Raw genomic sequence first — 10435 nt, 5'->3', positions numbered from 1 at the left:
AAACCGAGCCTTCACCCGGTATTCCAAGATGGCGGTTCAACTGTGCTTTCAGCGATTTCGTTCCACACTCCTGAAACTGCATGTGGACAAGGTTTACTTACATTCAAAAGCGTTCTCTTTGGAAAACAAAGGTTATGCTTTAGTTAGAAGACCACTATCTCTTTGTTCTGGGTGGATGACGAGAACCTTCTGCTCCGAAAGAGGTAGAGATTCGCCGGATGACGACGAAGTGTACAGGAAAATGAGGTCTTCGGTTGTGTCCATAACTCAAGGACCTTTTGGATGGATCGCAAAGAATGCGAATCTCTGGGCTTTTAAGACCTTTTACGATCGTGAATTTGAAGAGAAGGAATTTCTACGGGGGGCTAAGCAAGCACTGTGTGTTGTCTCAGACCTACTCAACAAGAGGAGTTTCGGCGAATTGGAGGGAATACTGTCCGATGAGTTGACCAGCTCTATAAGAAATGGCAAAGACACTGAAAACCTGGGACCAGTTGTGACAATGAAGCAGATAATATCAGCAAACATACAGAAAGTACAACTTGGGTTTGTTGACAACGAAATAAGCTATGAGAAAGCAGTCGTAGATATCAAGGTTGCTTACATGTTTGCGTCAAACAAGGACAATGGAGATGACGTTTTTAAAAGACAGTTCGGAAACATTAAGATAATCACAGCCCCTATCCCTAGGATGGTGTATTACACATTCAGAAGATTTGTTTTACCTGATTCAGCAAGTAATTGGAAAGTGAGGTACATTTCCTATGTGCAACCCATGAAATTCAATGACTTGTAGCCAAATATGATACTTCATCTGGAAAGATTTGACGGCAAAGTCTTTTATTTCACTGCAAACCTAAGGTAGTAAGATGCCACAGTCATTATCTGGGTGTCATACCCAATAGTAGGTATGTGTATCTAATTGTCTTAAACGTGTTGTTCCTGTTTTACAGGTTTTGTGTCTTTTTCTGTTATTTACTTGATAATTTTTAATTCAGGAGTACAGGTGTGAGTATAGGTGTTGGAAATAAATGATAACTTCTCATAAAGTGAGTATTTAATTTTGAGGCTTGGTGCTTACAGGATGGCAGACTGTATTTTGCTAACTTATCAGTAGAATGCAGACTAGTAAATCGCAGATTATCACCTGCATCCTGAAAACTACTTCTTCTCTTACATGTATTGTTCCTGGTCAATTTAGGGCGGCAAAGTGATTACTGCTATGCTACTAGATTATATCTTCCTTTTGGCCTCTCTGAGATCTATTCTTATGTTTGTTTTCTAATGCAAATGATTGAAATCACTAGAATACCAAATCTGTTGTTTATTTTTCTTCTGTCATCTTAATGCCGACGCTACAATGAGACTTCAGATGGTACTCTGGCCTGATCTTCTTTCAGTGTTTTAAGCTAGCAAAGAAAGATGTTAAGCACAAAATGTTTCTGTAAGTTGTTTCTCTTCTTGTTATTTTGTTGATGATTATAAAAAGAAAATAAAGGATAAGCAGCCTTTGAAGATATGAAAATGACTCAATAAAACCATTACAGACAAATTTTGTCAAACGTCTTATCAGTGTAACTTGTAAAAAGACAAAATATCCGATAACAATCGATGAATCAATCGTACGATTGCATAAGTTTGTGAGGTCTGCAATGGTAGTTTGATGTGAAGGTAAAAACCCAAAAGTCTGGTAATTCTCAGCAAACAGTTGAAGTCAGAGTTGAAAGCGTCCCCACGTACTCGTCAAGGCGGCGAACAAAAATTCTAAATAAAACTGTCATGTGATGCTGAATTTAGCTGCCTTTCCGAGTACTCCATAAGCCTAGCAAGGGAGACGGATAAATCCGGAAGATTGGACAGCCAATTCAACGCACCACCGTTTTGGATCTCTTTGCCCACTCTCTCCGAGGTATTATACGAAGCCATAGACTAAAAGACAACTGGTCAGCGTTTTAGTTCTCGACTCACGTTTCTGTTTTCTCAACTCGTAGTTTTTTTTCTCTCGACTCGTTTTTTTTTTTTTGGGGGGGGGGCGCACGACATCTGTTTAGTATTTCGTCGTTAGTCAACATCTTTATTTTGCAAATCTCGTACTATGTATTTTATTAACTTCGATGCAATTTGCAATTTTCGACTTCCGTATTATGTTTCTCAACATGTTGGTATCATCGATATGTTTTTGTCCGCAACGGAACTCCATAGGTAGGAGCCATTTTGTGCGTTGTAAAGGGCATTGATTCGGAATAAAACGCTGCAAGTAATAGCCGAGAAAACTGCAACGAGTGTTTGATTTACCAAAACAAAGTAATTCTGCGATGAAAGTAAAGCTATCGGGAACAACAGGAGCGTCAGTCCATAATATCCTACAAAACACTCTTGAGGAGTCAACTAATACTAACAGAAGGCGCCCGCCGTGATAGAGAAACAAGTCAGTTTTCAAAATTTTATCGTTTGGTTACCGTATCAAAGTATTAAAGCTTTCAAACCAGATTTGTAGAAGTAAACCAGTTGTAATCACTCGTGAAAAAGGTTCAACGTTGTTTTGTATTGTTGATGATGTTTAACTGTGTGAATTGCCACAACAGCAAGCAAAATTTTGATTTTTACACGTAGCCAGGCGTCTGCTTTATAGTTTGAAGTATGATATAGTATCCGACGATCCTGAGTTCTGTGTGGGAAAACCCCTGCTGTGGATTGACACTCCTTACATGTTCCTTCCCTTCGGCAGCATTTTGTACATATTAGGTAAACTGGTAAGAATTTAATAAACTGGTTTTATATGAATCCAATACTGATCATTCTATTCTTCAGCAAGTTTAAAATACCGTTAAAATTCTAAGTCTTGAGGTCTATTGCGCACGCGCGGTTCGGAATTTCTGGTTACGCGGTAGAGCTCACTTTACCCTGGGTGCCAGAGGTTTTTCTCTTGCGCGGTTTCCGGTGTCTGTCATGTCTCTACTGTGACCCGCGTGAAAAACCTTTTTCTCGCGGCTTCGCCGCTCGTGCTCGAAGCGAAGCGAAGTTTTTCCGTCCGCCGCGCTCGAGAAAAAACCTCTGGTACCCAGGGTAAACTTACTTTAGGTGAAGAACAAACTTTTATTTACAATCAGTAGCTTCCATCAAGGAGCTCTTTTAGATGTCACTCGCTCTGCTTCTTCCTGTCTCTCTTAAGGTTAACTGAGTTGGTTCTCCTGGACCAGTAATTTCTTCATGGCGGCACCGAATCATGTTTTTGAAAGCTGCTTTCATCTTTCCGTTCAGACCAATGTACAGCCACGGGTTTATGGCGCTGTTAGCCTGGCTGAGCCAGTAGCAAATGTAGATAATTACATAAGGATCCCACATCGCCCCAAGCCGGAGCCCGTTCCTCACCATGCTCACGCCGTCGTCCATTTGATACACGTGCAGTGGAAGCCAGCAGACTGCGAACACTACCACAACAATGACGAGCATTCGGATGACTTTTTTCTTGGGGATTTCCTGTACTCGTTGATTTTCACTCACGTCATGATCCACGGGCGCTTTGTGGAGCCACAGTTTTCGAGCAACTAGGGTGTACAGAACTGAGATCACAGCGAGGGGCACGAGATAGCCGACAACGAAAAAGTAAGTATAGAAGGGAAAAAGTAGAGATTCCTTAACTCGACACTTGCCACGGATGAGTCTGAATGCAACTGGTACGATTGACATCAAGGCCATGGATGAGATCCAAATAATCGGCATAATGATCTTAGGCTTCCTGAACCAAATGCTCCGCCGGAAGGGGTGCACAACAGCAAAATATCGATCAAATGCCATCACAGTAAGGCTGAAAATGGAGGCGATCATCGAGACAAAAAGAGCATAGTATTCAAACCGGCAGAACAAATCAGAAACTCCAGAGATATAAAAGTGAGTAATGTTAATAGGCATCTGAAACAGTGCAACCAGCAAATCAGCCACCGCCATGTTCACAAACAGGAAACTTGTCAGATTTCTTGTTTCAGGTTTTTTCCACACGATGTAGATCAACAGTGTATTGCCGACCAAAGCTACGATCATTGTTATGACATAAAGTACGGTCAAAGACAGGTTGGTGCTGTCTACCATGTTCTGTGAATCAAACAAAACAACAATAAAGTTTAGAGGACCTGTTGCAAGTCTTTTTGACAAACAAAATTACTTTCAAAGTGAAAGAACTCCTTAAAAATAAAACCGGGGGAGGAGGAGGAGGGGGGATGGTTAGTCGCTTCCTTACCACAATCCCCTCGTTTCATTTCGCGCTAATAGGGAATCTTGTTGACATTGATTGTCTAATTAGCATAACCGCTCCAGTTTATGCTCAAGCTACAAAGATATCAACTCTGAACATTGGAAGTACATGCCGTAATTAGCATTAGAACCGATGTATTAAATACTTTTTTGAGGTGGATTTAAATACTCAACATATGACAGAGTGCCTTGGGTCATTGGCGTATTTACCACCCAGATTTTTTGCAGGTTTTAAATACAATAGATTTGTTTTAAAAACAAATATCTCCTTCAATGTTACACCCAAATAGTTAAACATTTCACCGCATAATATGTCTCACAAGCTCTTTAAATGCTTGAGTCAGTCAAGTTCATCTAAGCATAATTTATTGTCTTTGGAAAGTCACATGCTAAGCCGAAAAGAGATAAAGTGCCTTTCAACGCGCTTTGACGCAAATATTCCAAATTATTTCGAAAAACGAAACGAAAACGCAGCGGCTAAAAGTGTCGTTCTTAGTCCAAACTCTGCCGCGACTAATCGATATGCTAAATTAAAGTGGAACTGTCGTTAACTCGTGGATGTGGTAGTAACCATTGATTTCTCTTTTCCAGTCAAACTCTGAAATCTTACCCCCGGCTTTAGTTGTTTTGAAAATCATCTTGTGTAGCCGGCCGTTTTAAATAAAAATGAAACACGAATTCATTCTTAATGTAAAGGAAAGGAACTGAATACCAGAAAAGAACTGACTGCATATATAATTGTAATTTAATTCTCTTCAGTTACTAACTGCAATTAATTTATTGAAAATTAGCTCAGATAACTGGCTGAACATCAATGTCATATAATTCCTTCACAATCATTATCAAAGTCTTGGATGAAATGTTGGAAGTTCTCAGCTGAAACAAATGCAGAACCGTTTCATCAACACACAGCCGGGGAATTATAATTATGTTCTACTTAACAGTTAGATTATGAGCTCGAGATTTCTATGAGGTGATAAGTCAAAACACCGTTAATGGCCGTTTTCTAGTCTTCTCAGGAATTTCATTATCTATTTGCATCTAAATGTTGTGACTTTCCAGGAGCGAAGCCACGTGTAGATTATGCCTTAAACAGGAGCTTGAACCACTCGAACGCACATTGCAATTCAAAGAAACCAGGTCACAGTAAAATCAATAGTTAGCGTTTATTAGAAGGAGCGATGAATCAACAATATAGAAATCAGGATAACAAAATAGAGATGAACTTGTGATGTGAAGTCGTAGTAACGGTTGTGATTGTGTGGTTCGAACTAAAAGCAAAACGATACAAAAGGCTCATGTAAGCTAATACTAGTTAACATACAAAACATAAATCAAGGATACCGATGGAACGTAAATCTTTAACTATAACGACACGAATACAACTAAAATATATGTAGCAAAGACTTACTTTGATCTTGCTCCTGCGAGGGTAGCAATGGTAGGAACGATAGCTTAACACGATAGCGATGATAGCGATGGCGTAAAATAACAACGAAAACGTAGATGGCGTAACTAAACTGATAAAAATGTGGTGTCTCTAATTACATGATTCCAAAGGTTATATGGCGAAACTTGCATTGATCACAGCAATAAATAGCAAAACTTAAAAAATGTACATAATCGTTAATAAGTAATAGTTATTTAAACAAAACAAAGAAGAAAACGAGTTACGAAAGTAACAAATGTTCCTCTAAAACTTTGGGAAAACGAAAACAAAGTCGCCATTTTGTAGACGAACGACAGCCATTGCACTCTAATAAACAATTAGATTATGAGCTTGAGATTTCTTTCGCGTCAGTGATAGTTGACGATCGCGCATAGAAATCGAGAGTGAATAATCTAATTGTATTAGTATAAATCTACTAGTCGTTCAAAACTTTATCTAAATCCTCTTCACAGACACTTTGAAAACGAAAAGAAGCGGCCGTCATTTTGTTGACTAGGGCACACTGCTACGCTACTCGCTATCTTTCACAGAATAGATATTGAGTAGCGTAGCCAATTAGAGAACGGCATTCGTGATAGAACGCTAGCAGATTTATACTAATGACTGATAGTGTACGATTAGCTCAGCCAATCAGATCCCAGCATTTGCATTAGTATACCAGTAGAATTCTACTAATACGCCATAGACGAGATCTATTCGCGTCCGCTTAATCTTAGATTTATGTTGTGCAAACTCGCTTCATGACCTTAAGCATATAATTTGTTTCCTTTTTCTCGTCTTTAATCGGTGTACCTTCGATGTTAAAATCCACATGCAACCGCTTAATATGTCAGTTGTAAACAGTTATTTTTGCATTTCGGCAAAAAGCCTCTCCTTGACTAACATTGTTCACCTAAATTAAGCCAACAACTGCTCTTTTTTGTTGTTATTACTATTGTTATACCAGAGAAGAGTTAAAATATGCAAATTATCTTTTGCGGATAAATGGTATAATATCCTTTCACTTCTTCACGATCAGTATCAGAGCCTTTGAAGAAAGTTAAAAAGAGGTCCGCACTGCGTTCTTGTGTGTGTGTAGCGTCCCTTTTGCTTTTTTGAATTTTACGGGTTGAGGAAATTAAACAGGACTGCTTATTGGAAACGGGCTTCTTTATGAATAGTCATGAACTGTCGGATCATAGGCAGGTGACTATGAAAAGTGTGTCAATATGCTGATGTTTGTTAATTTGAGTTACCTAATTTAACCTTGCAGGTGCAGAAGAAAGGAGAGAAAACGGAAAAAAAATTTCAGCCGCCGAGCGGCAACTTAAAATGCGCAGTTAAGCTTGCCAAATAGACCCGATGCACAGACAGAATTTGAAATTGAAGAGTCTTACCGGGCGGTGTGCTTGGAAATAAGACGCCAACAGTACTTGTAAGCACCGTACTGTATTTCAGCATGAAATCGAAAAAGAGCAACAAGACCTCTGCTTCGCGCCACTGTGTAATGTCCTCTACTCCTCTACTTACAAATCTTTTTGGGGACGACTTTGAAAAATCTAGCGTTCTGTATGCAAGTTTTAACTGTACAGATTAAAAAACAAAAACAAAATCAGTAACAACAAAAACACTTAAGAGGTCATTTTGTATTTTTTTTTAACTCCCCGATGGATCACAAAGGAAAGAATTGAAAACTTTACATTAATTTTTTTCTCTCTCTCTTTTTTACGAGGAGGTTTGAACAGGGTTGTCAACGACAGCTCGGTGTGAATAAACTTAGCAAAATTTATTGACACAGTTGAACCTCGCTATTTCGAACCCTCAGAGGAAACGGAAAATAGTTCGAAATAGCGGGAGTTCGAAATAACCGATAGTAAATGACTGAAGAACAAATCCAAAGGAAATGGGGATTTCGAGTCAAAATTACCGAAACAACGAGGCCGGGGTTCAAGCAGGCTGGTGGCGCAATGAGGGCTGCCGGAAACAAAACGACTTTTCCAAGACCCTCTTGGCAAGTCGAATTTAACCCGGGCGAACGCATTAAGCGTTTCTATGACCAGGTTAGAGTAAAGGAATCGAGGTTTTACCGAGAAGAAAACTGTTATTCCAAATTTATAGCGATGGTTGTAGACAGGAAACATAAGACACAGTTATCCAGTAGAAACTGAAAAAAAAAACATAACGTATTTGGTTTGCCACCAGTACATGAAAAATAAGTAATTCATAATTTAATTAAAACTCAAGTTGCAAATGTCCTCATGTAGGATCTGTCGTCGATCTTAATGAACAGTCCGCAAATTAGTTTTGTGAACATCTTAGCACTTAGATAGAAATGCGACGATATCAGTTAACAACGTTTTTTAAACTCAACCCCATCGTTTAATTATTACAGGAAGTCTTTAAAACTCCGTTGCAAGGAATTGCAACTTTCACCTCAATAGCCGAATTATTTCCTTTCTCGATTAAAATATCTCTACTCTTTGTTGGCGACAAAATTAAATTTAACGCATTTTTGACTCCAAGAAGTGAGTTTGTCGACAAATGAAAATGAATAACAAATGATAAGTAAAGTGGAAATAGTATTTGAAATGTTGGCCAGGATTGTCGGTCGATGTTTTTGATAATGTTTCATGTTTGGTTGTGAATCAGGATTCCTACAGAAAGACCTGTCTTCTTAAGGTGGCTCCATAATGTACGTTCGTTTTTACACCCAGTCCTCTCAAACTTATTGCATGTAATATGCAAAGATGGAAGTGTTTTATTTAATCATCTCTGTTACAATTTTGGCTTTTAGTCTTGAATTAAAAATACCCAAACAAGCGAGTTTTTTACCGTGTTCATGGCTTTATTGCGTTTTTCTTGAATTTCCTTCGGTGAAATATTCTAGATAATTCCCAGTACATCGAATCCGGCGGGAAATGAATTTTAAACACGAAAAAAGTAGGGTTTGTACAGGAAGTTTTTTTTTTTTTTCGATTTTTGCAAATTTATGTCTTTTACCGCTGCCATCGATAGCTGAAGTTCACTCATGATATTCATACGTAAATTCGGAAAATTACAAAAACACGGAGATAGTTTTTTAACGCGGTTCTGAGCAAAGAAATAAAGAGCTGTACCTACCTTTGTTATTTGAACGATTAGAGAAACGTAATGTGTTCACTGTTCCGTGCCAAGGCTGCCTTTTGAAACGAAATATCTACCTTGCGTGTGTTTATATCGCGTATTTGTATGCTAGCATATTGACGGAAAGGAGTCAAAACTAAGCTGTCATAAAACCATTACACAGATGGGATAATATTCAAATTTGCGCTCAGTCCTATTTTTTTATTAAAGTTTACATTGCGTAGTGAAATGCGATATAGCGGTGGTCAGTGTAAAATGGGCCGGGCTTGAACGGGTCTGCACGATTCCCGTCGATCTCCTGAGTTAGTGTTAGCACGCTTCGCGGAAGGAGCATCTCCAGTCGGCGATCTAGCGTTAGTTTGTATAGTCTTGGCGCTTTCAGCAATTTTCTTTCTGCAATCCCGGAGAATTACTTCTCAACATATCTGCTGAGACCTGTTGACAACTGAAAACCACAAGCTGGCGGTCATGTTACGGGTCCTGTAGGAGGTCTATAAGTGTGTGGAAGGACCTTTTGTTTTAAATTTGCCTACAGGCGTTCTTTCGCCCCAACTAACTGAACGCCTGGAGGAGGCTATTAAAAACGTACGGTATGACATACGGTATTACATTTGCATAATTATATTTGTCATGCGCAACACTTGCTAGGCAAGGTTGCTCGGTATGGAACCCAAAGAGCAATCTTTCCCGCAGTTAGATTTTGAAAAAGAAGTTCAGAGGGCGAAATAGTTCAAAGAAGACTTGGAAAAAGGTTGTTGGAATCCAAGGTTTATAGTCCCGGGGCGTTTCGATTCTTGGAGTAAAACTTTCCCAGACGAAAAGATTGCCGTTAATTAGTGTCTTACCACAATTGCCACTAATCTCCCAGTCTGATTGGCTAATTTGCCATTGTTGATAAGAGTCCAGACTGCTCGTGCCAATGTGTCATGTTCTTGGTCACGCCAAGTTTGTTGTGGACTCACGAGGCGCGTTTTGACCACTGTGATGACGTATATCGTTGTCGATAAGAGTACAGACAACGCTAAACCACATTCGATTTGTTAACTCTTCTTGTTTCAAGAGGAGTGCCAGCGGTAAAATAAAATAAAAATAAAAATCTGTAAGACAAATTTTTCGCAAACTAAGAAAATGTGAAATCAAAAATAGCTCAAAATCTGTCTTACAAATTTTTATTTTGACTTTGCATGAATGTTAAATCAGAGCCAATTTCTTATTCCTGGAATTTTGAGGTGGGGTCATACTGGTAGATTTTGAGAAAAACGTGATTTAACCTACTAGTGCCCAGTCTATCCTTAAGTACCCGGTCGTTCATTTTGGCCATTTGTTGACGTTTAATTGTTCAAGTTTCACATAGAATGGTAAAAGACTTCAGTAAACAGTAAATAGAGAAGGGAAAAACATCTTGGAACATTTTTTTAAGAGAGTCAGAAGTTGGGCTGTTATAATCCATCAAAACTGCAGTAAGCCACCTAAAGCTTTTAAAATAATTTTCGTTAGAATTTGCTGTGAAAAAATATTTTGGACTTTTGGACAAAATCGGCCCTTGAAGAGTCCACATTAACCTTAACAAAAGGTTGTTCAGGTATACCAGGATCTGGTATACCCTCTGATTGGTCAATTTTGACAGGTTTT

At 38.9% G+C, this 10435-nt stretch overlaps 2 protein-coding genes across 3 annotated transcripts; one reads left to right on the top strand and one right to left on the bottom strand.

The window, feature by feature from the left end:
• The first annotated feature begins 17 nt into the window (after nucleotides 1-17).
• Nucleotides 18-1229, top strand: LOC145488963 (m-AAA protease-interacting protein 1, mitochondrial-like). Its single transcript, XM_081467827.1, has one exon. The coding sequence runs from the start codon at nucleotides 29-31 to the stop codon at nucleotides 794-796; it is 768 nt and encodes a 255-aa protein (XP_081323953.1). The 5' UTR covers nucleotides 18-28; the 3' UTR covers nucleotides 797-1229.
• A 1896-nt stretch (nucleotides 1230-3125) lies between these two features.
• Nucleotides 3126-9281, bottom strand: LOC145488962 (allatostatin-A receptor-like). 2 transcript variants are annotated; one of them, XM_081467825.1, is made up of 2 exons: nucleotides 8801-9281; nucleotides 3126-4092 (listed from the first exon to the last, which is right to left on the bottom strand). In XM_081467825.1, the coding sequence occupies exon 2, from the start codon at nucleotides 4087-4089 to the stop codon at nucleotides 3133-3135; it is 957 nt and encodes a 318-aa protein (XP_081323951.1). In that variant the 5' UTR covers nucleotides 4090-4092; nucleotides 8801-9281; the 3' UTR covers nucleotides 3126-3132. The 2 variants fall into 2 exon arrangements, with proteins under 2 accessions (XP_081323951.1, XP_081323952.1); XM_081467826.1 differs by lacking the exon at nucleotides 8801-9281 and adding an exon at nucleotides 7078-8755.
• Nucleotides 9282-10435: the final 1154 nt, after the last annotated feature.

This window comes from Orbicella franksi, chromosome 6 (genome assembly GCF_964199315.1).
Source record: "Orbicella franksi chromosome 6, jaOrbFran1.1, whole genome shotgun sequence".
NCBI classification, from domain to species: domain Eukaryota; kingdom Metazoa; phylum Cnidaria; class Anthozoa; order Scleractinia; family Merulinidae; genus Orbicella; species Orbicella franksi.
The sequence above is the reverse complement of the archived record's forward strand: the minus strand, read 5'-3'. Positions and strand labels throughout refer to the sequence as shown.